This window comes from Ciconia boyciana, chromosome 12 (genome assembly GCF_034638445.1).
Source record: "Ciconia boyciana chromosome 12, ASM3463844v1, whole genome shotgun sequence".
Lineage (NCBI taxonomy): Eukaryota > Metazoa > Chordata > Aves > Ciconiiformes > Ciconiidae > Ciconia > Ciconia boyciana.
The window spans coordinates 11,778,322-11,804,794 of record NC_132945.1 but is presented as its reverse complement, the minus strand read 5'-3'; the positions used below and the strand labels follow the sequence as shown (position 1 = coordinate 11,804,794).

The 26,473-nt window shown below is 50.5% G+C and overlaps 2 protein-coding genes and 5 non-coding genes across 7 annotated transcripts in view; all 7 read left to right on the top strand.

The window, feature by feature from the left end:
* Window positions 1–4,755: 4,755 nt before the first annotated feature.
* On the top strand, window positions 4,756–15,456 carry LOC140658628 (tRNA (uracil-5-)-methyltransferase homolog B-like). The gene is made up of 13 exons (XM_072877279.1): window positions 4,756–5,817; window positions 7,173–7,227; window positions 7,724–7,843; window positions 8,262–8,361; window positions 9,314–9,384; window positions 9,834–9,980; window positions 10,114–10,208; window positions 10,740–10,954; window positions 11,083–11,184; window positions 11,366–11,485; window positions 12,491–12,590; window positions 13,400–14,388; window positions 15,357–15,456. Exons 1-12 carry the CDS (start codon window positions 5,561–5,563, stop codon window positions 13,524–13,526), a joined length of 1,509 nt encoding a protein of 502 aa, XP_072733380.1. The 5' UTR covers window positions 4,756–5,560; the 3' UTR covers window positions 13,527–14,388; window positions 15,357–15,456.
* A 192-nt stretch (window positions 15,457–15,648) lies between these two features.
* The window catches only part of DKC1 (dyskerin pseudouridine synthase 1), a 12,200-nt gene continuing 1,375 nt past the window's right edge, over window positions 15,649–26,473 (top strand). Inside the window, exons 1-15 of the mRNA XM_072877477.1 lie at window positions 15,649–15,750; window positions 16,000–16,061; window positions 16,397–16,483; window positions 17,062–17,153; window positions 17,551–17,735; window positions 18,239–18,303; window positions 18,880–19,006; window positions 19,390–19,520; window positions 20,532–20,675; window positions 21,128–21,248; window positions 22,504–22,622; window positions 23,764–23,867; window positions 24,326–24,392; window positions 25,133–25,291; window positions 25,744–25,811. Of these exons, the coding sequence (XP_072733578.1) occupies window positions 15,735–15,750; window positions 16,000–16,061; window positions 16,397–16,483; window positions 17,062–17,153; window positions 17,551–17,735; window positions 18,239–18,303; window positions 18,880–19,006; window positions 19,390–19,520; window positions 20,532–20,675; window positions 21,128–21,248; window positions 22,504–22,622; window positions 23,764–23,867; window positions 24,326–24,392; window positions 25,133–25,291; window positions 25,744–25,811 (1,547 nt within the window). The 5' untranslated portion in view covers window positions 15,649–15,734. The remainder of the gene's footprint in view (window positions 15,751–15,999; window positions 16,062–16,396; window positions 16,484–17,061; window positions 17,154–17,550; window positions 17,736–18,238; window positions 18,304–18,879; window positions 19,007–19,389; window positions 19,521–20,531; window positions 20,676–21,127; window positions 21,249–22,503; window positions 22,623–23,763; window positions 23,868–24,325; window positions 24,393–25,132; window positions 25,292–25,743; window positions 25,812–26,473) is intronic.
* LOC140658763 (small nucleolar RNA SNORD17) lies at window positions 18,408–18,654 on the top strand. Its single transcript, XR_012044860.1, has one exon. It is a non-coding gene; the product is annotated as a small nucleolar RNA SNORD17 (small nucleolar RNA).
* On the top strand, window positions 19,211–19,286 carry LOC140658761 (small nucleolar RNA SNORD83). The gene has a single exon (XR_012044858.1). It is a non-coding gene; the product is annotated as a small nucleolar RNA SNORD83 (small nucleolar RNA).
* On the top strand, window positions 19,694–19,828 carry LOC140658768 (small nucleolar RNA SNORA36 family). The gene has a single exon (XR_012044865.1). It is a non-coding gene; the product is annotated as a small nucleolar RNA SNORA36 family (small nucleolar RNA).
* On the top strand, window positions 21,529–21,775 carry LOC140658762 (small nucleolar RNA SNORD17). Its single transcript, XR_012044859.1, has one exon. It is a non-coding gene; the product is annotated as a small nucleolar RNA SNORD17 (small nucleolar RNA).
* LOC140658765 (small nucleolar RNA SNORD83) lies at window positions 22,941–23,016 on the top strand. Its single transcript, XR_012044862.1, has one exon. It is a non-coding gene; the product is annotated as a small nucleolar RNA SNORD83 (small nucleolar RNA).

The following is a 26,473-nucleotide window of genomic DNA, read 5'->3' as shown; positions in this document are numbered from 1 at the left end:
ACCGATATGCCTACCTGGCAGGAAACAGCTCATGCCTCATAACCCAGTGGAGAGATGGTTACTGGTTTAAGAACACCCACACTTTCTGTAAAGGTCAAACCCCATTTTTTTAAACTATAAGCTTCAGGCCACAGAGGAACAATTGCAGTAACATCTCAACGTATGATACCAGAACGATCTACAAGTGGTGGAAAGGTAAAGGACATTGTAGTCTAAATGGACCTTGGGTATCAGAAGACGAAGACGGTTTTGACCTTCCGTTGGAAAGATATGGGATTTTAATCTTACATACCAGTGTACTAACAAGCAGACATTACTCCCCATTTTGGGCCCGACAAGACCATTATTTTGTCTGTGGCCAAAAATCTTATAAAATACTACCAGCCAATTGGACAGGCAGTTGTTACGTAGCCCGTGGGGTGCCATATTTACACATTACTTCTAAATTATCTCAGGGAACAATTAGAAATGTCAGAAAAACTTCCCTCATTGAAACTCAAGAACAAACACTCCGAAGACTAGAAGAGGCACGAGATAGCACATGGAAAAATCCGCTAACAGAGGGAGAACTAATAGAATGTTCCATTTAAAAAATGATTCTGTTAGTGGCTGGCCTCGCCATTACTTGTGTAGGCTGATATACCATCAGACTACACGTGGTCTTAGAAAAGGTTGCCTTAGAACTTGAAGACTCTATCAATGATCTAGGAAGAGCCATTGAATCCCTGGTTACAAAACCCGTTCTCTGGATGGGGATTATCCTCATGGTTTAGTAGTTTATTTAGTTCATTGCTAAAAAGTCTTTTACCTGTGATTATTATGCTTCTGATAGCCTACTGTGTTTTTACTTGTATTCGGAATTGTTTACAGAATACGCTTATGGAATCTGTACAAGGATACAGGGTACCCAGCCCCCTGAGTCGGAAGATAGGGACGGGGACCAGAATGGAGCCCCCATAATCCAGGGGGAAATGGTCAGTGACCTGCTGCACCACTTAGACACTCACAAGTCTATGGGGCCTGATGAGAGCTACCCAAGAGTACTGAAGGAACTGGCAGATGTGCTCACCAAGCCCCTTTCCATCATTTACCAGCAGTCCTGGCTAACTGGGGAGGTCCCAGCTGACTGGAGATTAGCTAATGTGACACCCATCTTCAAGAAGGGCTGGAAGGAGGACCCGGGGAACTACAGGCCTGTCAGCCTGACCTCGGTACCGGGGAAGCTGATGGAGCAGATCATCCTGAGTGCCATCACACGGCATGTAGAGGATAACCAAGGGATCAAGCCCAGCCAGCATGGGTTCAGGAAAGGCAGGTCCTGCTTGACCAACCTGATCTCCTTCTACGACAAGGTGACCCGCCTAGTGGATGAGGGGAAGGCTGTGGATGTTGTCTATCTAGACTTCAGTAAAGCCTTTGACATGGTTTCCCACAGCATTCTCCTGGAGAGACTGGCTGCTCATGGCTTGGAGGGGTGTACTCTTCGCTGGGTAAAGAACTGGCTGGATGGCCGGGCCCAAAGAGTGGTGGTGAATGGAGTTTACTCCAGTTGGCGGCCGGTCACAAGCGGTGTTCCCCAGGGCTCTATGTTGGGCCAGTTCTGTTTAATATTTTTATCAATGATCTGGACGAAGGGATCGAGTGCACCCTCAGTCAGTCTGCAGATGACACCAAGTTGTGCGGGAGTGTTGATCTGCTTGAGGGTAGGAAGGCTCTGCAGAGGGACCTGGACAGGCTGGATCGATGGGCTGGGGCCAGTTGTATGAGGTTCAACAAGGCTCAGTGCAAGGTCCTGCACTTAGGTCACAACAACCCCATGCAGCGCTACAGGCTTGGGGAAGAGTGGCTGGAAAGCTGCCTGGCAGAAAAGGACCTGGGGGTGTTGGTTGACAGCCGGCTGAACATGAGCCAGCAGTGTGCCCAGGTGGCCAAGAAAGCCAACGGCATCCTGGCTTGTATCAAAAATAGCGTGGCCAGCAGGACTAGGGAAGTGACCGTGCCCCTGTACTCGGCACTGGTGAGGCCGCACCTCGAATACCGCGTTCAGTTTTGGGCCCCTCACTACAAGAGAGACATTGAGGTGCTGGAGCGTGTCCAGAGAAGGGCAACGAAGCTGGTGAAGGGTCTGGAGAACAAGTCTTATGAGGAGCGGCTGAGGGAACTGGGGTTGTTCAGCCTGGAGAAAAGGAGGCTGAGGGGAGACCTTATCGCTCTCTACAACTACCTGAAAGGAGGTTGTAGAGAGGTGGGGGTCGGTCTCTTCTCCCAAGTAACTAGTGATAGGACGAGAGGAAATGGCCTCAAGTTGCGCCAGGGGAGGTTTAGACTGGATATTAGGAAATTTTACTTCACTGGAAGGGTTCTCAAGCATTGGAACAGGCTGCCCAGGGAAGTGGTGGAGTTGCCATCCCTGGAGGTATTTCAAAGCCGTTTGGATGAGGTGCTTAGGGACATGGTGTAGTGGTGGTCTTGGTAGTGTTAGGTTTACGGTTGGACTCGATGATCTTAAAGGTCTTTTTCAACCTATACGATTCTGTGATTCTGTGATATCGAAGAGTCCTCATACAAGACCAACTATAGATGGGCAGGGATGCCCAAAAAAAACCAAAGGGAGGACTGTTACATGAGAAGAAATGTGATTAACTGTATTCTTCTCTCTGAATAGTCTCGTTTAGCATTAGTAGCTTAGCACTAGTAGCTAAAGTAGTTGAAGCCTTAGGCTGCAAGAGCTGACCGAGAGTGAACTTTTTGATAAAACTAATGCTGCTAACACAGAACTAGCTGAATCCGGCAGATACGAGCGGAATGAAGAAGATAAGGACCAAGGAAACAACTCCAAGAGAATGAAGTAACTTCAGAAGAAGGCTAGCCCAGCTACAGTGAAAACCAATAAGAAACCAAGAGACCACCAACCAGAATGAAGTGATTGGACTTGGGGATCGGGTGCTGGGTGGTACGGGTATAATTGAGGGGCGCAATCTGGGGTAGGGGTGCCTCTCCGGAGGCACCCAGCTTGAGCTGTAACGTGAGAACTAGTAAAAGAGGAAGGAGAAACCTTCACTTGGACTTTGCATTTTCAGCGGGATCCTAGGGACGGTCCCTGTTATGGTGGCCAGCATGCATAAATCCCTAACAGTGGCCTTTTCTGCAGAACAGCTGGTAACCTAGAGAACTGAGACTGCAAGATGGCAAATCCACTACAGCTGTGGGTAATTAGGAACAAAATTAATGGTGGAGGTGGAGAAGGACGAGTTATTAGAATGGGCTGTTTGCTCAGTTCTCTTCAGCTGCTGTTCTTGTCTGCTGTTGGACACTTCTGCCTCTTGCTTTCTGCTTATTGGGACCTTTTCCAGTATTTAGGTGAAGAAGGCTAGTCTTTAGATCAGAAAAGAAATGAGCCCACTGTCTTTGGTGCACCCAGCTGTTGCCTACAGGCCTAGCCAAATTTCTACAATGTTAAGATGCAATCTCAAGAAGGGGATGCTTTATTCTGGAAGCCAGAGACACCCTGGTGGTCCCCAAATAATTGTGCGTGTCGTGTAAATAAAGAGCAATTCCAGTACACCTAGCTAATGGGAAATGAAACAAATGCTTGCAGCAAATGCTCCCCAGAGACCCCGCAGAAGACTGAGGCTTTGTGAGAGAGAGCAATCCCGTTGGGCACACCTGGGAGAGAAGACAGAGGCAAGAGGTAATTCTGGTATAACAGTGGTATTCCATGTACTTCTGATTTTAATCTTCGGGTCTAGAGACAGCAGTTTTCTCAAATGCTTTTCCAATGTTTGTTTTTCAAGTGTTTTTCAGGTTCCACACTTAAATAACTAGGAACTTGCAATTTTCCTGGCTGAGATGCAAACACTCATTCCCACAATATTTAAGAAGAGTTAATTACCACAAAGCTTTTTTTGCCTAGATAAAATTATAGATGATAAATGCTTAATTCAGAATTTGATGTTATTTTATAGCTAAGTTAGCTATGGATGTGCCATGCCATGAAGCAAAAATAAAAATCCATGCATCAAAAGTACTTATGACGCTCTCCTTTTCAATTGAAAAAGATGAAACTGTTATTAGAATATTATGTGGTGGTTACCCAACAAAAAGTGACTGTTCTACCCTAACTTGTTAGAGGCTAGAGCAACAGCTGTGTAGAGTTAATTCCCAGACAAGGAACGTTTCTAAGGTGCCTAGATTATCTCAAATCAGAATACTTAAAGACTGCATACAGATAATTTTTGGTCACTGTTGAGAGCCTTCCTCGAGGCACCAGGTCTGAGAGCGACCGTAACTACAATAATTGCAATTTGTGCCGGCAAAACCGAGCAGACGAGCTCTGCTGTACAGCCTTGCCTGCCAGCAGGACCCCGGGAGAGGCTCTGGGGTCTGTGCGGCGGGTGGCCCGGGGGAGTTTCCTTCTCCCGCGGTCCCGGGAGCTACAGGGCCGCTCTGTTGCGGAATTCTCCGGGACACTTAAATCCTGGGACAGAACAGATCGGACCTGATCGCACCCACTGCTGCTGTCTTTGTTTCGGGTGCCTAAATGGGCAGAGGCCATTTGGGGTGAGCTGCGGTGACACTGACTGATGCCGCCCCCGCGGACGGGCGTAAGCAGGAGCCCCCTTGCCCTGCTCCGCAGGGTGGTCTCGCACCCTGCGTGGCTGTCGGCATCCTCCGCCCCCTTCCCCGAGCAGAAGCGCGCCGGGGTGCCGGGCTGCCGCGGAGCTGCTGGACACTGTGCGCTCGCGGATGCGGACAGGGCTGCGCCGTGCCGCGCTGCGACCCCCGAGCACGAGGCTGGCGCGTGCTGGGCGCGGCTCGCTGCCCCGGGGCGGCGAGGCGAGCGGGTCGGGCACCGCAACCGCCCCGTCGCCGCTGACGGACCCGGAAAGCGCAGGGTGCCGGGCTGGGAGCCTGCAGCGGAGCTGGGGCGCTGCGCCGGGAGGCGAGGCACGGGCCCCGGGAGCGCGGCCGGACTGGCCACCGAGCAGAAGTGCCCCGTGGGCTGGGGGGAGCTGGCCCTGGCTCGCTGGCAGGGGGCTCGGCCGCCCCGCGGCGGGGCGGGGCGCGGCGCGGCGCTTCCCGGCGCGGGGGTGTCTCAGCCGTAAGCGCTGTGCAGGGCGGCGGAAGCGCAGCACACCGCGTCCCGCCACGTGAGACCCGAGCGCCAGGGAGGCGATCGGCCGCGAGCGGAAGGAGTGAGCTTTTCATCACGCAAGATAAGAGCTGAGCCATGAAAGCACCGGCGGGGCCCAGGGCGAGCAGGACTGGCAGCGGGCGCTCCTAACCGAGCCCTAGCGCGCTGGCTGCCGGTAGGCCGGGCACCTGCGGCCGAGGACGCAACTCCGCTCGTAGCGGCCTGTTCCCTCCGCGCTTCCCGTCCGGCCCAGGGCAGGGGCGCTCGCTGCGCTGCGAGCACCGTCCGGCAGCTCTGAGCAAAGCTCGAATGCACCCGCTGGGTCAGACCGGCCGCGGGTATTTTTAAACTAAGTGGCTTACTTTCTGGAGCGGAGCTGGCCACGAGCAGGGTGTTTTTCTCAACCCGTGTCCAGGTGCGTAGCTGATGTGCGGCTTCCTGGGAGGCAGACGGTGGGCTCGCTGTGCTGCTTGCAGGGGTGCAGCCCCTCTCCTTCGCACCATGGCTCTGTCCCGTGCATTGAGGCTACTGTGCCGGCACCTTTGCCCTTCGAGTGCTCTCTTGAGCAGCCTGCCCGGTCGGGACCGCAGCCTGCTGATGGAGAAGAAGACAGCAGCAAAGTGGAAGGAGAAGAAAAAGGCCAGGGAGGGCTGCGGCCTGCCGGGTTCCTCCTGGGAGGAGAGGTACGGCTTTTCCAAAATGACCAAGCGCTCTTCCAAAGCACCGAGCACCTGAAGCAGTTAGAGCAGTGCGTTGGGGGTTTCACCTCCACCTAGCTCTCCCCAGTAGGAATAGAAGAGCCAGGGCTCAGCTGGCTTCCCTGGAGCTTGGCCTGGGGATAGGAATAATGGAAGAGACAAATGAAAAAATCTAAGAGGAAAGGATTGGGAGCAGAGCAGTTGCCATACTGGCAAGCAAAAAGTAGTAGTCCGTTTGATTTGCAGTTCTGTGCCTGAAAGTAGTTGCCACTGGGTGCTTTGGAAGCAGCTCCAAAAATCTCAGTGAGCAATAACAGCAGCTTATCCAGCTGTGGGGTGAGGTTCTCCATGGGCTCAGTGAGTCAGTAGTTGATGGATAGTTATGATAGTTTGGGTCATGTCCACTTCACCCCTTACTCTGTCTTTTTTTTTTTTTTTTTTTCTTTTTTCTTTTAAATCAGCTTTTATGTGTTTTGTTCTTGCTTGCCCTGCCTCATATACAAGTGGTGGCAAGTTCTGAGGTTTATCTCTAAACTGCTGCTGCGTGGGTGGCCGGGTCAGTGAGAGTGAGCAGCCTGTAATTCCCTGCCTGGTGCACACAAACTGTGCATTTCACTGTGGTGGATTTAATCTAGTATTTAATCTAGCATTAGCAAAAAAGATGCAGTAGTGGCTGGAAATGTGAGCAGGTAGATGATGCAGCATGGATGCATCGAGTGATGAGAGAAGCATCTTTCTCTTTTAGGGGAAAACTCTAGGGAGACAGGACTTGGGCTGTCCTCAGAGCAGCAAGGGATGGCCAAAGCCTCTGATTCAGTGGGAGAAAGCAACAGAGCCTGTCTGAAGCTACAGCATGATCTCTTCCCCCCCCTCCCCCCCCTTCTCTGCCTGCACTTTGTGTTTCCCCTCTGACCGCAGTAACATTTGAATACTCATTCCCCTGGCTTTACCAGCCTGGAGTCAGATCTCACCCAGGGCTCGGCAGGGCCTCTGGGTCCCTGTGCGGGGGAAACGCTGTTCCTGGCCTTGTCCTCTATAGGAGGATCAGAAAGATACCTGGGTTACCCAGGACACCCAGGTGTCGCTGGTCAATCTTCTGCCAAAGGCTCAACCTGTCCTTCTGGAGAGCTGGTCGTTGTGGTTCCTGGGTCCCTCTTCCAGCCACAAGTATTCTGCACCAGGAAGGTGCCACAAAAAGGGAGTTTGGATGTTCACAGCCAGCGCTGGTGCAGAGCCCGTACCAGAACAGTCCTGCCCATGAAGCAGCTGGCGGGGATGTTATGCTGTAAGTATCAGGAGGCGAGTACCTCTGGGCACTGCCGCGATGTTGTGCTTTCCAGGTTAGTGAACGCGGTGACTCCACTGTGGAGGCTTCCCTATCAAGAGCAGCTGCAGGTAAGAGGTGCTTATGTGGACTTTTCTCTGTCCTGTTGCCCCAACTGCCCCTCCTATCCCCCTTGAGGAACAGCCCCTAGCATCTTAGTCGCTTAACGCTGTAAACTCTTCAGACCCCTTTTACTGCTGCTTTAATTCTTCAGTTATTGTGAAGGATTAGAACTGGGAGGTTCCCTGCGGGTGGTATGTGTGATCACCAACAGCACAGAGGATGGGCACTTGCACAGTGAGCCTGTCCAGTGCGGGACAGCTGGTTCACTGCAGCTTCAGGTTGGACCAAATGCTCCAGGCCAGCGCTTGGGGACCACAGGCACAGGATTTCTCTCTCTCCCCGTTGCTCCAAGCGGCTGCGGTGATGAGAAAGGCAGAGTTCCTCTGGGACTATATCCCACTTGCAGTATTCCCTCCTGTTGGCCTTCCCAGAGGTGGGTGATGAAGACCTGCCCACCATCGTGTGGTCCTGTGAGAATGTTTCTGGCTTAGGACTCCTCTGCAGGTGAAGTATGAAAGCCAGAGGAAGATTTTGCAGACACTGGCATCTCGTCTTGAGGAGCTGGGCGTCGATGTGCAGAAACCTGGTGGACTCTGCTGTCCCCTCCGGCCTGTAGTCCCTTCGGTGAGTATCCCGTGGGAACACTCTCCCCTCTGAGCCACCAACAGTCTCTCACTTGGCTCCCGAAGAGTCTTATGGTGGGGATTACTTGGTTGCAGAGAACGTGTCTGTGTCAGTCCTTGCTAGCTTCTGCTTTGCAGCCTGTGAGTGCCGGAGAGTGAAACAAGCCCAGTGATTAGGAACCCTTGTTTTTGTGCCCAAGCCTTCCCTGATAAACCTGTCACCATTCTGTCACAGAGAGCCATTTCTTCTTCCCAAGGGGAAGTACTGGGGGTCTCGCGCACAAGCTCCATTTCTGCGTTTTGCACATTCATGTGTATCTTCCTGTGTTGCCAGCAGAACAACCAGGCTGGGTTTTGGCTTTCCTCCATTACTTTTTCTTTTAATCCAAGGCTTTACTTTTCCTTCTTTTCTCTCTCAGCCCGTCATTGATGGCTACCGAAACAAATCTACTTTCTCTGTGAACCGAGGACCAGATGGGAACCCCAAAACGGTGGGGTTGTATGTGGGAACTGGCAGAGGTCAGCGCAGGACAAGGAGCTGGGTAGAAGACCGCTGGCGTGTGCTGGGTTGGGGCAAGGCTCTGCTGTGACAGCCTCCACCCAAGTTAGAAGCCTGAATCCTGGGGGACACCAACAGAAACGCCACCAAGTGCGGGGCAGCAATTTTAAAACCTCAGTTCATTAGCTTCTTAAGAAACGCCAGCTTCTAATTTGCTAAATACAGCAGTAAGGATGACAGCTGTGGTAGCAGGCCCTCCAGGATTTAGCTTTGTTATTCTTAGTTGTGCTGTTCCCATGTTTTTGGCGTGCTCCAGGAGCCTGTGCTGAGCAGGGAGAGCATGGGAGGGGGGTTGCACGTCCATAGGCAGCAGAGCAATGTTGGAGCGTTTGGGATCGTGAAGCAGTTTGGTTTTGTGCAACGAAGATGTGAGCTGTGTGCTCCTTGCAAGCTGCTCAGTGGTGAACTCGTTCACACCATTGATACTAGGTTTTGCTTCTCGACATCCATAGCAAGAGGTGCTGGGGTGGTCGCTGTGTACTTTTCTCATTGAAAAAATAATTCCATGGATGCATTTTACTTCTGACAGCAGAAGTTTAGCATTTAAACTAAAGTGGGAATGCTGTCTTCCAGGCAGCCTAAACTGCTTTACTGCTGTAAGCCCACACCATTATTCTCCAGTTAGAAAACCGGCTTGCTCTGCTCTGGCTCCCTTAGTTTAAGAACAGCGCAGTGGCTCCTTTGGGAGTTGCTAGAGGGCATTTAAAAAGCTCCTGGAGCTCCAACCTCTTCATGGAAGTTAGTGACAGTAATCACTGGCAAAGGGAATTCTGGCAGGTCCTGCAGACCGCAGGTACCCAGGACATCACAGGATTCAGGGGAAAGGCCTCACCACAGTTTATCATGTCAGATGCTACAGTGGCTTACGTGCCCTGAAACAAAACAGTTAAATACCTTTCTGTCTCTCTCCAGGAAGAAATATTGTCTGTGTGAAAGCTGACCACATGAGGAACATACCCACAAAACACAAACAAGTAGCCCAGGTAAATAAAGTCAGTCATGTCTCTCCCTAGACTGTGGAACAGAGGAGTGCCGTAACTCTTATTTGGGAGAACATTGTAATTTTAGTTACACTGGGTTTTCAAGTCCATTTTCACGTTCTGAAAAGTTTCAGGCCTGACTCTGGTTGATGGATAAATATTTTTTTTAAAACTTGCATGTTAATGTTGGAGCCTCTAAACTGTCCCAAAGAATGAAGTTAATCAAGTGACAATGAATTCCTGCCAATCTATTAAAGTACATAAGAATCACAAGTTGAAATTATTAAAATGTCTTCCAAGAACTTGGAAAGAGCTTTCACTCAGTGTATTGAAATCAAACAGAAAAAACAGATGATACTGGTGGAAGGGCCACCCGTTTGGAGTGCACAGAGTTATGCTAAGACCAGGGCAGTTGTCTTTGCTGTCCTAAGTGCCATTTCTCCTCCGCTCAGTGCTATGAGGAGTTCATCCGTCGCTCCCCCCTGGACCCCTGCATCCTCTTCCACGAAGGTGGACACTGGCGGGAGCTCGTGGTACGCACCACCAACTGTGGCCACACCATGGCTATCATCACCTTCCACCCCCAGGAGCTGGGCCAGGTGAGTACATGGAGGACAGGGCCCCTGGCAAGAGGCACACCTGGCTGACCAGAGCTTGCTGGGTGTATTGCTGGGGAGAGGTGTCTAATCGGATTACCCAAACAGCTACGTTTTCCTTTCTCGCCCTTGACAGGAGGCACTGGCTACTCAGAAAGCATTGCTTAAGGAGTTCTTCACGTGTGGACCTGGAACAGCCTGTGCCTTGACTTCACTTTATTTCCAAGAGAGGTATATGTCTTGACACAGGGAAAGAGTGGAAACAAAGCCACCTCCTTTTTCTCCCCAAATTCAAATTCTACCAGTTCAGGGAGTGCTTGAAGAGAGTGACAGATGTTTGGATGCCTCTTGCAGGTGTGGTTTTAAGATGGCCACATCTTTTGTTTTTCCAGACCTGAAATACTTGAATACATTAAGGCTCTACCTCATGGGAGTTACGAGCCTGGGAAACTGAAGAAAAAAACTATAGTGACTTTCCCAAGACAGTAAATCACATGAGCAGCAAAACTGGGGAATAGACCCTAGGAATGCTGCCCTCTGCAAAGTCATTTTGATCCTTTTAATGAATTCTAGGCTGTGCAAGTTACAGGTCCCTTACAAAGAATCAAAATTCTTTGATCCTGTTGAAAGGCTCACATGAAATAAAAGTTGGTGGTGGGGGGAGAACCATCCTCCCCTGCACATGAGCACCCCGGGAATGAGAATGGAAATCAGCTGCCTCTCTGCTGCCTTCTAACAGCTGGGTTTTGTGTGCTCTGCTAGCACCATGACACGCTGCTCACATGAGCAGTCCCCCTTCCAGCTCCTTCACGGAGAACCGCACATCTTTGAAGAAGTGCTCGGCCTGAAGTTTCGCATCTCTCCAGATGCCTTTTTCCAAGTAAACACAGGTGGAGCAGAAGTTCTGTACCAAGCGGTCAGGGAGCTGAGTCAGGCTGGTGGGGACACCGTCCTCCTCGACATCTGCTGTGGAACGGGTGAGCAGTGGCCGTGTGAACCTGGCCCCCAGGGCTGGTGCTTTGCGTGCCAAAAATGATCCCCACTATCTAAAGGCTTGTTTCTTCAGCATGAATGTATGGAGTATTTTTGTATCCCTCGTTTCCAGGCACAATTGGTCTCTCTCTGGCTCACCAAGTGTCCAAGATTATTGGTATTGAGGTGGTGGAGAAGGCAATAGCAGATGCCAGGTGGAATGCAGCATTCAATGGTGAGTTCAAACTCGCCGTGGCACAAAGTTTCAAACTAACTGCTGAAAAATTGGAAGCAGAAGTGAGCAGAGGGATCCTAACAAGTTACCTCCACGCAGCAAAGGGCGGTACTTCATGTTATACCTAACGTCTGGTGAGACCGACTCTGCTCAGTTCATGTGATTGCTTTTTGCTTCACAGGAATTTCAAACTGTGAGTTTCACAGTGGAAAGGCAGAGGCCGTGTTACCACAACTCCTGTCATCGTGGGAGGATGGCCAACCCCTTGTTGCTGTGGTGAACCCATCTCGGGCTGGGCTCCGTGAGAGAATATGCTATTTATTTTCATCTTGAAAACAGCTAATTTTGAACAAGTTCCGTGAGACCTGTTATACTGGCTCCAAACCCTCTGCTCGCTTAGTCTCTAGTTTCTTACCTTGTTGCTGACAGCAGCTAGAATCCCATAGAGTCTGCTGTTTTCAGTGCCTTTATCATGCTTTCTCTTTAAAGCAGACAGCTCTAATCTTTCTTCCATCTTTCATAGGCTCACAGAATTATTTAGGAGAGAAGGAGCCTCTGGAGGTCTGTGGTGCAATCTCCCAACTAAAGCAAGGCCAACTTCAGAGTTGTATAAGGTTGCACAGGGCTGTAAAGCCCAGTTGAGGTTTGAATGTGTCCAAGGGTGGATACCCCCTCCTGAAAATGTTTTCCCCAATATATTTAGTTTCCCCTTGCGGCAGTGCATCTGTTGCCTCTCATCCTCTTCTCGTGGCCCTCTGAGAAAATTCTGGCTCCATCTTCTCTGTAATCCCCCATGAGGCCCCTGAAGATAGCAAATGGATCCCTGCTCACACTCTCTTCCCCAGGCTGAATAACCCCAGCCCTCACGCTCTTCTCGTGCATACCGTGCCCCAGCCCTCTAACCATCTTAGTGGTCTCCACTGGACTTGCTCCAGTGTGTACTGGGAAGTCCCAGACTGGTCCTGGTGCCAAGATGCGGTCTCACAAGTGTGTGTGGAAGGTTTTACGTGCCTCTGCTTAATTAAGTAATGATTTTTCTCTCATCCTGCATCCCCTTGGGAAGCAGAGGGATTTCTCCCACTGCTCTACCCTGCCAAATTGGCTGAGCTGTTAGCAGCGTGGGTCGCATCCCCGGCCTCCTAAGAGCCTGCATCTGAGACAGGACATGGCAAAATGTGTATATTCTTTTTTCCCCTGTATTTTTGACAGTTCAGTGCAGTTCTGTGATGCTTGCTGTGCAGTCATTCCTTCTGGAGAGCTCATGGTGGTAGTGGGTCACTGGGAATGCACGGTATCTTTTTTGCAGATTATAGGGTTGTGCGAGCCATCCGAAACTGCACGTCCATCCGAAGGCTGCTCTACATCTCCTGCAAGCCAGAGGGTGAAGCCATGAGGAACTTTCTTGAGTGAGCACCCTCCTCTTTTCCTTTCCACTGACCTTAGTGACAGACCCTATTATGTCCAGACAAGGACATAAATATCTGACCTTGGCTTAGGAAGGTTTTTGTTGCAACTGCATTTCACTGGGTGAGTTCTGCAGGTGTGATCCAGGACTAGTCAGTGCATGGTCAGAAGTGGTTTATGCTTCTGTGTTACTTTGGGTTTACCTGCAAGCTGCACTCACTGGTTTAAGGTAGTGGGTTATTTGGGTTTTATGTTCCAGCAGGATACTTTAGTGCATCAGTAAGGAATAGAAAATAACGCAAACATGCTGTAATGGCATTGTGCATCCTTCCCCAACAAAACGGCACATCTGGATGTGGGATATGGAGCCCACTGGGTTCACTGCAGGAAGGTTGGCCCCTAGCCAACGAAGTGAAGCCAAGGTGATTAGTCACCTGCTTAGGGTTAATCATGTAGCTAAGTCTTTATCTGGGGCAGGCCCATTTGCAGGTGATAAATCTGTCTGCAGGTAGCCAATGAAGGTAGTGCAAAACTGAGGATTGTTTCCTAAGGGTATTAAGTGTCTTTCAGCTGGGATGTCGTGTGAGAAAGGGAGCTTTAAACCTACCACTGACTCTTCAGCTTGTCCATTAGGTTTTCAGAGCTGGTTTGGGATTCAGTATTGATGGTTCCAGTGTCAGCTGCAGACTCTGAGGCATGATAGCCAAACACACGATACTTCCTTAGCGCATCCTCTGTGGTATTGTGCTACCGATAATGGTGGGAAGGCTTCTGCTACTGGTCTAAAGGATGCTCTCTTTGCGTTCCACAGGCTGTGCTGCCCATCTGACCCAGGGAAGAAGCTGACAGGAGAGCCATTTGCCCCCACGTTAGCTGTACCTTTTGACATGTTTCCTCATACTGTTCATTGTGAGCTGGTGCTGCTGTTCACCCGCTGACAAGGAGGCAGGTATGCCAGCTCTGAGAGCTTGGGAAGCAGCCTCCTACTGTCCTGAAGACTGGAGTCAATGTAGTTAGGATTTTAACGTACTTTCTTGAGAGTTGTATAAAAAGAAATAATTTTGCTTTTGCTCTTACTTTGGATTGCCTAACTGCACTGTTCTGTAAGGAAGCACTTGGATTTCTGGGGTGAAAAGGTTCTCTCTAGCATTTCATCACCCTTCCCTCCCCTGCAAACCTCTTCTTGGGCTGCTGGTTAAAGCAGCCTGGAAAATACCCTCTCCCTGGTATTGTGGGTTGTCACCATCAACGTGTGAATACGAAGTACGAAAATCCACTGTATGTTCTAATACCGCCATGCCGTTAGTTCTCTGCTTGCTTCAAGGATATTTCAGGTGTTTTTCAAGTTGATAGTGAACTTGCTATGAAGAAACCGTAGGAACTAGAAATCCTTGTGCTTCACTGGGCAAATGTTGACTTTTGGGGCCAGGGAAATATTTCCTGTACAAACTTCCAAAACCAATATTGAATCGCTGTCAGTCACGTGGATAAGTTGGAGGCAATGAGAAAGCTTTTTCTATAAAATGAAATGAAGAAAAAAACAGATTTCAGTGTCTCTCCTTCCACACCTGCCTCCCCCTTCTCTGCTAATGCTTGCTGATACCTAAATATGAAGTGCCCTGTGAAAATGTCAGCAGCAACAAGTTATTTCTTCATCAGGTTGCTCTGCAATAGCTAATTCAAAACTTTGGTGTATTTTGTATCTGTCCTGCCATGTTCACTGACTGGCAAGCTGTGAACCTCAATGTTCTATGAAGTTCTCTCCAGCTCTTCAAAAGATGGAGCTGCTACGACCTGGAGGTAGGTCTGACTGAGCAGAGTTCCCTTGTGTTTTGTGAACTCCACGTTGTTTTGAGGGCTCCTTTTATTTTTATTTTTTAATTTTTGCTTTTATGTTGTATTGAAGCTACCTTTTGGTTTATCCTGGTCATCTAGGCCAGACCAGTAGCAGAACACATTTCTACAGTCAGGCTGTTAAATTTGACTCTTTCCTCCAAAAGAGGAGTTCCCTATCTGATTTGGGTGAATCAAGGCTGATAAACTCCCAAGGAAAGAGGGAGAGCTGCCTGATATTTTCCAGGCTTTTAACTCCAGTCCTAAGGAACCCTGAGCTTGGAATAATAACAACAACCACCAGTTCTCAAGGCATGGGGGCTTAAAAAGCATGGGTTTAGGACTTGAGGCTTACTACACCAGAAAGGGAGGTGATGGGGAGATACCCGATAGGCATAGGAAGTGTCACGCTTGTACTACCCACGAGTGTAAGATTTTTGCACAGTGTTAAGTTTATAGCGAGGGATGCAGTTTTCCAGCAGTTCTGTGTTGTGTAATTACACCTTGGCTTCTTGTTGCAAGATCGGAATGGATTTCTGCTTAGCCTGGCTACGCTTTTGTCAAAAGGAAATTTGTTGCAAATTAGAGGGGGAGAGATAATGACTTTAAATCAGAAAGTAATAGAGGATCAGGAAACCTTTCCACTAGTCTCTGGAGAGCTGAACATAGAGGACAGGTTTTATCTGCAATGGGGGAGGGTGGCACAGTAGCCTCACCGTCCCTTTTGGGCATCAGGTTCCAGGAGAGCCACAGGGGCAAGACATCTTTTTCACTTTTCTGGGGCAAATATGTTAAGCAATAGGTTGTTTGCTGTGTGTTAGTGTCTGACCATCTGAAACTGAAAGCTGCCTATGTACAAGAGACCTCCGACCACTTTTCCTCCATAGCAGGTTACCCCTGTGCCCCCTGCTAACGTGTCCTCGTTTTCCCACTAGCGAGCAACTGTGCTACACGTTTGGCTGCCATCCCGCATCCCTAGAACTGGCTCAGTTTTGGTTTTCTGTGGGTAATTTATGGAACGTGCAAGGAAACAGAGGATGACTTAATGGTAGGAGCGGTGAGAATGCTCATCGCGGTGCTGGCGGGGCGGACAAACCGGGGGCGGGGGGGCGTGGCGGGGCCTGTCGGTGGGCGGGGCCGGGCTTGGGCGGGTCCCCGCGGGTGTGGGCGGGGCGGCCGGTTACTGCGGGCGCTGGCAGGGGGCGGTCTGGGCCCGCGCCGCGCTGAGCGATCACGTGCTGGCGCAGGGCTTCTCGGGAAGGGGCGGCCCTTCCGGTCCCTGCGCGGCGGCGGCACCACCACGCGGCGCGGACATGGCGGACGCGGACGGTGCGCAGCGGCGGGAACCGCCGGGGTGGTGCCGCGCCCCGCTGGGCGCGGTGTGCTTAGCGGGGAGGGGGCTCGGGGAGGCGTCCGCGCGGCGCTCGGGGCCACCATGGCGCCACGTGGGGGAGGGTCGGCGGCGGGCCCGGCCCGGAGGGGTTCGGGGCAGCGGGCGCTCTCCCGAACCTGCCCCGTTCCCGGCGCGGTGAGGCCGGCACGGCCTCGGCATGGACGCTTAGCGTGTCGCTCCCGCAGGTTCTAGCGTGAAGAAGCGGCGGAAGAAGGAGAAGCGGGTGCTTCCCGATGAAGATGTAGCGGTGAGTGTGGGGCCGGCGGCCCGGCGGGGGGCTGCCCGGGGCCGGGCTCCGGGTGCTTGGGGCCTTCCCCAGCCCGATCCGTGGCGCGCGGTGGTACGGTCCGTGGGGCCCGGAGGTAGTGCTGGGAGTAGCAGTGCCTTGCAGCGTGCCCAAACGGGCTTCCCCCCGCCGTCATCGGAGGGAGCGTGGCCGCTCCGCGGGCAGAGGCCGCGCTGCGTGGCGGGCAGCAGAGCCACCGCTTCGGGGGCGGTTCACGGGCCGCGTGGACGCCGCGGGCGAGAGCGAGCACGGGCCTCCGGGTTTCCCTTCTCTGATCTCGGGTAACTTGTCCTCAGGACATTCAGCACACGGAGGAATTTTTCATCAAGCCCGAGTCCCGGATCGCCCAGCTGGACACGTCTCAGTGGCCCTTGCTCCTGAAGGTAGAGCGGGTTATAGACAACCTCGTGGCCCATCCCTGCTCCTTCTTTTGTCCTCTCTCAGTGCAGGCCCGTGGAGATGCACAGCTCCTCTTCTGTGTAACCCTACTGTTAAGAAACAGCATGCATGACACTCAAAGCAGAGGCAAACCCTCTGTGTCAGAGTTTATAACAGAAATCGTGTTGTAAAGTTTGTCCAGCAGTATCATTTGCATGCCTGCTTTCTAAGTTTACCGTCTCTTGTAAAGACCCCACCAGATTTCTTCAGCTGTTTATTTCAGTCTGACAGTGGCCTGTGGTCTGTGTAGACTTCTGAGTTGCTTGTGCTGAGTTTCTGGGGTATGTTGAATTTATCCTGCATTGTAAAGGTTGGTATTCTGCTCCTTTCTTATCTCTTTCAGTGCAGGACTTCTGTTTCTCTTTCTGTAAAACATTGTTGGGTCATTTTCATTTCGGAAGAGGCTCTTTCACTTAAATGTAGAAATCAGATGTTGTATAACTGGGGAGGTGTATTGGGGCAAAGCAACGCTGAAACCAGGGTGAGCTCAAGAACATATGTAACTTCTGCTTGCATTTTGTAGAACTTTGACAAGTTAAATGTGATGACGGCACACTATACACCTCTTTCTTCTGGTGCTAATCCCCTGAAGAGAGAGATTTCTGACTATGTCAGGTGAGTGCAATAAGGGCCAGAGTGGTTTATTTTTCTTTCATAGTTAATATCTTCAAGACATTTTCTGTTTTGAAGTGCAAACACTTGAGGAATTCTCTGGGGTTTATGGAAAGTCCTTTGGCCTGCTAGACTTTGAGATTGTTTGGAGTTTGTTTGTAGCGTTTGGTTTGGTTTAAGCACAGAGTAGTGATGAGCAGTCTGGGGAGAAGATAATTCTTTGACTGTGGAATATATCACTCGATGTGTGCTCACTGAGAGCAGCTGTGAGGCTCATCACTTATTTGGCTGTATAGAAATACACTTCTTTGCAGCCATGACAAATATTGTCAAAGTCTTTATGCTCTTGCTGTGTTTGCCCTGATGCTTAGTTCCTACTCTCTGTCATCTTGCACTATAGGTCTGGCTTTATTAACCTCGACAAACCATCCAATCCATCTTCCCACGAGGTGGTTGCATGGATCCGACGCATCCTTCGAGTAGAGAAGACTGGACACAGTGGCACTCTGGATCCAAAGGTGACTGGGTGCCTCATTGTGTGCATTGAGAGGGCAACACGACTGGTCAAATCTCAGCAGAGCGCAGGTATGTGTATTGGCTGGGACCATTTACAGTCTAAGTGACTGGGGAGGTGTGGAGTTCTTTTGGAGACAAAATGGAGATTTCCAGTCTTTGAAAGGGCTACCGTTGGTCTTCAATGCCTCGACCCTAAGGGTTGCTTATCCTTCTCACTCAAAGCCAGTGAGAGCGCATCCATGCTTTCAGAAGCTTGGGTTTTTTTGATTGCTTCTCCGGGGCTTGTGCTGTTTTAAGTCAGTGAAAACACTTCTGACAGACTGGTTTTGTGTACTAACTGAACTTATGGCCTACCAATCCAGTGAAATAAAACTTGGTGAAGAAATAAATGTACCTTAGATTTATTTTGTTGGAAGAATAACCAACTCAGTAATAAACTGTGTGCACTTCCTAGGAGAGTTGGTTGTGAAAATTTCAGGGCTCTGTGGATATGTGGCTGTGAAGCAGTGTGGACCTTGAGGTCAACATTAAATGCAAGTGGCCACTCCTGACTGCTCTTGTCGTTCTTTCAGGCAAAGAGTATGTGGGAATTGTTCGGCTGCACAATGCAATTGAAAGTGAGGCTCAGCTTGCCAGGGTAAGTCTCGGCATGCTCTTAGCCATGCTGGTACTTTAGATGCAAAGTGTTCAGCATTGGTGGGAGATGAGAGGGTAGGAGCAGAGCTCAGGTGTGCTCTGTGTGTGAGGTGATGACGAAGTTTATCCATTCTCTGAGTGCAGTGGTGCTGCCCTCCTGCAGCATCCCGATTCCTGTTCTAGGGTCTGGGTGCTGTGCAGCCTCCAGAGACCCTCCAGTCTCCCAGTGTCCTACTGGGGGCTGCTGTGGTGTGTGGCTGGCTGCCTGCAGGAGTGAAGTGGTGCCAGCAGGGTTGGAGTCCCTCTTTGGGGGGCTCCATCCTCACTGAGATGAAGGATGATGTCTGATCACATACTGCCACCTGATGAAAAAGTCCAGCTGTGCTCACTGGCAGCTGGGGTAGCATTTTGACCACATCACTGGGTCATATTGGCCTTATTAAATATGACATCACCAAATTATGATGAACCTTGTGGTTTCTCATTCATGGAAGTGGTTGTAGTTGCTGGAGACCCCAGGGTGCTCCACTATTAGGGCAGAGGTGTGAGCTGTTACTTCTTCTGCTTCTACCCTCAGGCAATAGAAACTCTGACAGGCGCACTGTTTCAGCGACCACCCCTCATTGCTGCTGTAAAACGACAACTGAGAGTCAGAACCATCTATGAGAGCAAGCTGGTGGAGTATGATCCTGACAGAAGATTAGGTAAAACAGGGCTTTCCTGCCTTCTTCCTATTAAGCTGACAGCTGATAAAATTTCCTGTGAAATGGTCTGCTTCCTATTCTTGGCAGATGTCTTAAGACATAAATCCTCACCACCATCAAGCAGTAGCTACTGCATGCATTACTTTGGTGTGCTGAGAAGCAAATCCCATCTATTTTTTGTACTGCTGCATCCTTCATTGGAGAGCCAAATGATGTCAGTTACATGGCATTAGCACTCGGTGCAAAGATGACCTTCATCTATCACCCCAGGCTGATGGCTCTGTGAAGGATTGGACATACAGCTTCTCTTGGAGGGAGCTTCTAGATGTGGTTCATTTCTAGATATGTATTTAAATACTTTTCTGTCCTGTCGTGCATTTCAGGTATCTTCTGGGTGAGCTGTGAAGCAGGCACGTATATCCGAACACTCTGTGTTCACCTTGGTTTGCTGCTTGGCGTGGGGGGCCAGATGCAAGAGCTCCGCAGAGTGCGCTCAGGCATCCTGGGAGAGAAGGTAGAGTGGTAGCTCTGACTATAACCAGCAAATTTGAAACTGTCAGAATTGCAAGAGTTCCTTGGAACTGCATTAGTTTTACAGTATTAGGAGAAGGTATAGGTGCATGGCAGCTGGGAGGAGTTTTGTGAATAACCCTGAAAACATGGGAGCTCTTGCCATAGATGGTCTGTAACCAAAGTGTTGAGTTCAGTTCAGGGTGTTGCCCCTGTTCTGGTAATTAAGCTTTGGGACAGTGAGTGACTGGGAAGTGCACTATGGTGACTGAAAGTTTATTTTATGCCACCTGTGTTTCTCAGCCTACAAACTATGCATGTGCCATGAGTTCAGGTGTGTGAGCTGTCTGCTTAGCAATCTGTGACCACTTGGGGTTAGGGCACAATGAAGGGAACGTGCTTCATTGAAATGAGCCTGGGAGATGCAGTCTTGTGTGATCTTGAACCCTTGTACAGTCTTTTCAGTCTAGTCATAGCTGGATCCTGCTGCCCGTCCGAACTCCGGAACTAATTTCTTTCCTTGCAAAGCAGGAATATCAGACTGCAAGCACTTCCCCACCCATCTGTGCACTTACCACAGCTGTAATCACTGGCAGTCATTTCTGAATTCCAGATGTTCGGTGCTTACAGCTGCTTCAATAATTTATTCCATGTCACAGATTGAATAGCTGGTTAATTTAGACTTCCCCTCACTAATCTTTGTCTAGAAGTCCAAGGTATTTGTTTAAGTTTGGTCACACTTCAAAGTTTCATGTGAACAGACCCTATATACTAGATCTAAGTGCTGTCTGAGATTAGGAAGGTTGAAGTCTGGTAGCATAAGTCAGGCTGATCTCAAGCTGTTGATGGAAAGTATTCTTGCCTCTCTTAGGTTGCTTTTTTGATGCTTCTGAGTTGGGCATCTGTTTTTCACTCCCTTTCAGCACACTATTTGCTGTTGGACTTTAGCTGTTTTCTTGTGTGTGTTTCGAGTTGGTGGCTGGTAGGAGAGTTTAGAGGGGTTGTGTCTTTGCAGGACAACATGGTGACTATGCATGATGTACTGGATGCACAGTGGCAGTACGACAACAACAAGGATGACAGCTACCTGCGAAGAGTTATCCTGCCATTGGAGAAACTGCTCACTTCACACAAGCGGCTAGTCATGAAAGACAGTGCGGTGAGTTCCTGAGATGATGCCAGTTGACAGGCAGAGACTGCAAAGCGTCCTCTGAACTTGTACAGTTAATACAATAAATGGGTGATCAGGATGCACATGGTGGCTAGCGCTGTCCTGATTGTGAGCTGTGTAGGACCTAGTATGAGCTATTGCCAGATCAGCAGTAAGATGCAAGAGCCAAGAACTGAGTGGCAGAGAAGCTGCTCTCCTTACTTCAGGAGGATGCTGATGGTTATAAGAGATCTGCCTCACATGTTGTTTGCTGTGATAGGTGCTTTGCTTTGCTTGCTTTTTCCAAAGCCCCCAAGTTTTATATAGTGGACAATAAGAAATAGATACGTAGGGATGTTATTGCTGGGACAGTAATGGCAATGGGAAGCTAAAATATTAGAGGCACTTCTTGTTTTTGTTCTCCAATAGTTTATAAGCCCTCCTATTCCCTACATTTCCAGGTTAATGCTATTTGCTATGGAGCCAAGATCATGCTGCCTGGTGTCCTGAGGTACGAAGATGGTATTGAGCTTAATCAGGAGATTGTTGTCATCACCACGAAAGGAGAAGCTATCTGCCTAGGTGTGAAACTCCTTGTTCTTCTTGTGCCCAGCTAACTGCAGAAATAACAGACTGTGTTCCAGTGAATGCACAACAAATGAGTCCCCATGTGCAAAAGGTTTAAATAGTGCTTCCTGATGGGGACTGTGGGTTAGTATGGCCCAAGGCAGCTGGTGTTGGGCAGGATGTTAAGAAACAGCAGCTGTATCAGTCCTTGGCAAGGTGTGAAGAGTTCCTTAGCAAGGTGTGAAGAGTTCCTTAGCCTGGTTTCAGCTGTGTGATGCTCAGTTGTGCTCTGTGTGTGAGGTGATGATGAAGTTTATCCATTCTCTGAGTGCAGTGGTGCTGCCCTCCTGCAGCATCCCGATTCCTGTTCTAGGGTCTGGGTGCTGTGCAGCCTCCAGAGACCCTCCAGTCTCCCAGTGTCCTACTGGGGGCTGCTGTGGTGTGTGGCTGGCTGCCTGCAGGAGTGAAGTGGTGCCGGCAGGGTTGGAGTCCCTCTTTGGGGGGCTCCATCCTCACTGAGATGAAGGATGATGTCTGATCACATACTGCTACCTGGCACATCACGCTTCCTGAGTAGATCAGTGTAAAAGAACTTGAGCAACTACTAGCTTCTGTGAAGTGACTTGAAAGGGTGCTTTGTTCTAACTGTCTTCAAAGCTGTGTAGGTAACAGGTGCTGACATAGTGTACAGATGGTCTGTCATGGTGCTCAGTGCTGCACAGCCTCATGCTCTGTCCAGACCCATGGGACTGAGGGTCCTTGGAGGTGTAACACAGCCAAGCTGTTCCACCCTGTTGTTTGTACTGCCTGCACTCTGGTCACCTCGGGGCCTTGGCAAGAAAAACAATTTATTGGTGGGATTAGTCTCTAGTTTGGCTCTGCAAGGTTTTGGGAGCTGACGAAGGAGCAGCACTGCTCCTTTCTATAGTGGCATGGTTCCTTGAGCTGCCTGGAAGTGCTCCAGCAGCTGCTCACAGAGCTCTTCCCCATCCATTGGTGGTGTCGGTGCTGCTCTGGGAAATCGTTGGTCTTACTGTATTCACTGATCCAGAACTGGTCTTCTGGTGTTCTGCCTTTGAGTAGGGCAGCTCTCTGAAGTGTTAGTCCAGAACTTGCCTCCAGTGAGGTTTTGGGGTGAAATCGCACTGGTGGGGGGTGTTGCTTCTCTTTGTGCTGACAGAGGAAGAACAGGCTGAATGCAGCAGGTTCCTGCGTCGCTGTTGCAGTTCTGCTGTTAAAGAGTTAATGAACTGTCTGCCTGCTTCTGCAGCCATTGCCTTGATGACCACAGCAGTCATTTCTACCTGTGACCATGGCATTGTGGCGAAAATCAAGAGAGTGATCATGGAGAGAGACACCTATCCCCGCAAATGGGGTCTTGGTCCCAAGGTGAGCAGTGTGGGGATGTGGTCATTCCCAGGGTGATGGTGGGAGCCCAGCTGTCGGGATGTGGGCCTCTAGGCCTCTCGGGCAGAGCTGCGCTTGTGTCTTCTCCAGGGCCTCACTGTAATTCCGCTGTGCTCTCCTGGAGCCAGGATGGTGGTGTTTCCTAGTGCTGGGGCTGTTCCAGCCCAGTGCTGGTGGGAGTGAGGCATTCCCTCACAACGGAGCCTGGGCAGCTCTACCTGAGGCCCAGCTGGGGCTGCCGTTGGTGCTCAAGCATGGGCTCCTCAGGTCTGTACAGCACCAGCCCTCGTCTGGTAAAGAGCCAAGTGATGTGAAGTAGATGGCATTAGCGCTCTGTGCAAAGATGACCTTCATCTATCACCCCATGCTGATGGCTCTGGAGGGGCTGGGCAAGGAGCTGCTTTTCCTTCTGGTGCAACTGCAACAGTGCCAAAATGCAAACTATCTTGAGACACTAAATTGTGCCTGTAGGACGAGAGCAGTGGGAACACCCATTGTTGGGTTCCTCTCCTGTCTCAAGCATGTGGTAGTCATGGAAATCATCAGGTCAGCAGTGCTAGCTTAACTGCAGCCAGACTGGCATTTCACTGTGGCGAGTGATGCAGCTCAGACTTAAAACTTGGTGTCAAGTTGCTGTGGCTTATTCCATTCCTGTGGTTCAGGTGAAATGTAGGAAGCTGTGGGGATGCATGCATATCTATCTCACAGCAAATGTGAGGTAATGTGGGACAGTTCAGGCATCTTGGAATCTTTAGCAAAGCCTTGCATTTGCAGCTGGAGTGGTTCAGCCGAAATGCTGCAGCTCATTAGCTGGAGAAACCTAGTCAAAGATCTGAGCTCTGTGATGTGCACAGTCATCTTATTCTGCTGCTTTTACTTCCCCCGCAAGTTAGCCCTTATTTACTGATGAAGATGCCTTCTGTCTGAGATTTGTAGGCTGCTGTGCAGGAGATGTTTTGTGTGATTTGTTGGAAGGTCCTTGGAGAAGTGTTAAATGAATAACGCTGTACTGGTTGGCTTGGCTTGTTCCTGGATTACCTCCTCTTAGGCCAAGTGGCTGAAGCCCCAGGGAGGATTTCTCCTCCCTGGAGCTGCAGTCTGATTTGTCACATGTTGCTCTCAGGCCAGTCAAAAGAAGATGATGATCCAGAGGGGTCTGTTGGACAAGCACGGAAAACCCAACGAGAGCACACCAGAGTCCTGGAAGAAGGAGTATGTGGATTACAGGTGGGTACAGGGTGTGTGGCTCCTGCATGGTGGGCAGAGGGGAGCCCTGTGCGGTGAGGGCTGGGCTGGGTGCTGCTGTTTGTGCTTGGAGCATGTTAGGCCTAGCCCAAGGCTGTTAGCTGTCCGGACCTGTGGGGTGCGGTGGCATTTCTTGCAGTCCCAGGGAACGTGCTGCTAGTGGGTAGCGCTAGAGGGAAAGGCCCTGAGCAGATGGTTATCCCTTTCTAGCCTGTGCTTGTGGTTGTAGAGGGAGTCAGTCTGCTAAATTAAATGGGGGAGGCCTTGCTGTTGCCCAGCCCAGCTGGCCCTGGCGCAGGCTGCAGGTCTTCCCCACACCAGCCTCCCCACGCAGCACCTGGTGCGGATTACAGAGCCCTTGTGAGGGGGACAGGACTTTGTACTTGTACAGAGCAGTGCAAGGCAGTGGCTGTCCTCAGCCTGGGGATCTTCTCTTTCAGGGATGCTTCCAAGAAAGAGGCAGCTGCTGTTCCCCAACCTGTTTCAGAGCTGGAGAGGGCTCCAAAAGTGAGTATTGTTAGTCGTCTCTGGCTGTAAGGTTGTTCGGGCCCTGATAAAAGAGTGGATACGCACCTGTTCCTTTAGCACACAATCCAGGCAGGCGCTGGATTGTGTGCTGCTTTGGTCAGTTGTTTTACAGGGGAAGGTGTTTCATATTCTGGGAGCCTAGTGCCCCAACGTGTGTTGTGGTTGTGTGGCCCATGAGCTAGCTGTAGGGTGACCTGTTTAGGGCTTTACCTCTGGGTGTTTGTCTCTGGGATGTTGCACTTTGGGTGCGAGTCCTGTAACACAGTATGAGAACGAGGAGCTCTGACTTGTGGTGTACAAGCTGCAGCATCCAAGGAAGTATGTTGTATGGAGCCACAATGGAGGTTTGTTGTGCCAGAGAACCTTTCTGGAAACTACAGACAGTTGCAGAAATGTCCATGCAAGACTTGCATCTAAAGTTCCCTAAGTCAGGGCTTGTGCACACACTTGGAAAGGTGCAGCAGTGTTTCAGACTCTGGAGCATTTGAGGTACAGGAAACACTGAGAAATACGGGGTGCAGTTCTGGCAGAAGCAAATCCTAGACAGTGTATGCTGGAGGGGGACCACTGGCAGTCTGTAGCTCACCCTCCTGCTCAAAGTATTGTTAACTGTGAAGTTTGATTGAATCAGCAAAATAATTGCAATGGGCTGGCAAACAGTTTTCCCCATCACTTGAGCTTTGGAAGATGGTGTGTCTGACAATGTGTTCCCCTAACAGAGGAAGCGAGAGTCGGAGAGTGAAAGTGAGGAGGCTGTGACCCCACCATCCCCTGCCACCCCACCACCAGAGGAGCTCAGCAAAAAGGAAAGGAAGAAGAAGAAGAAAGAGAAGAAGGCCAAAGAGGCAGCTGAGAGCACGGGAGAGCAAATAGAAGTGGTATGTAACTGGGTGCTGCCATGGTACGGTCCAAGCATGGGAGAGATTGCTGTCCCTCCCTAATACCTCCAGGAGAAATGCATCAGCATCCTGCTGTGCATGTCCCCAAAGTGCCAGGCTCCCCAAGGCAGAGAAAGATGTCTTTGTAAACTGAACTGGTGAGGCTTGTGGGGGTGGATCTGCAGTGGGGCAGGGATGGGGTAAGCAGCTGTCTGTGCCTCGGGGCAGTCAGTGGGTACATGTTCCTCCTGCCAGGCCACCTCTGTGCTCTGGTGCCCTGTAACGGGCCCTGGTGGGAGGATGGTGCCTGGCATGGTGCTGACATTCAGTGGTGAGGGAGGATTGTGGCCATGGGCAGCCTGCACTGCGTCCGGAGTGGGGCTGTTCCTCCCGAAATGAGCAGTGGGGGATTCCTTTTTGATTCCTTCCTGACCTCTCCAACCTCTTTACAGACCAGTGAGACCAGCACAAAGAAGAAGAAGAAGAAGAAGAAACAAAAGGAGGTAGACGAGAGCTCGGAGTAAGCAACTGGAACTGTCCAAAGCAGGCAACCTTGGTGGTAGGGAGGGAGGAGCCTGAGGCCTTGAGAAAGAGGACTGGCTGCATGGCAGAGGGGCCAGCAAGTTCCACGTTCCTTTTCTGCTGTGTATACAAGTGAGCTGGGTGTGTTTGCCCAGGATACGCCCTGCTCAGGTACCCCTCCTCATCCTGTTTTAAGGGTTGCCAGAGGAGCAGGGTTCCTGACTGCCCCTGCACTGGATTGCCCTCTAAAGCTGAACGCCATGATGCCAATAGAAGTGGTATCTTCAGGGAAGCTGTAGCTCCTGGCTCTTACGTGGTGTCTCTGTTTTCACCTTGAGAGGGAGGAATAATGTTTCTCCCCTCTCTTGTCCTGCCTCTTTCTTCCTTTTCTTCCAAGGCTGGAGCAGTGTGTTGGTGTCTGGAGGGCTGGCTTTGTCATGGCCCGTTTGGATGGGGACAGTCAAATTGGTTATTTGAAGGGCTCTGGTTTGTTTTAACCTGGCCGTATGCTTGGCTTAACCCTCAGCTAGATGAGATCAAACAGTCCACCCAGATATTCTTCAGTACTTTTTTTGTCATAAAAGGATTAGAACATTAAATTCCTGCTTTTTGCTTTATAGTGCGGGGACCTGCTTGTTAGTTGTTGGCTGATCCCCAGAC

Bases quoted from the DNA above. Each gene is read 5' to 3' on its own strand.
- LOC140658628 (XM_072877279.1), top strand. From the start codon at position 5,561: ATGTGCGGCTTCCTGGGAGGCAGACGGTGGGCTCGCTGTGCTGCTTGC. The intron at 5,818-7,172 runs GTACGGCTTTTC...TGTGCTTTCCAG, and splicing joins GGTTCCTCCTGGGAGGAGAG to GTTAGTGAACGCGGTGACTC. The intron at 9,385-9,833 runs GTAAATAAAGTC...TCCTCCGCTCAG, and splicing joins AACACAAACAAGTAGCCCAG to TGCTATGAGGAGTTCATCCG.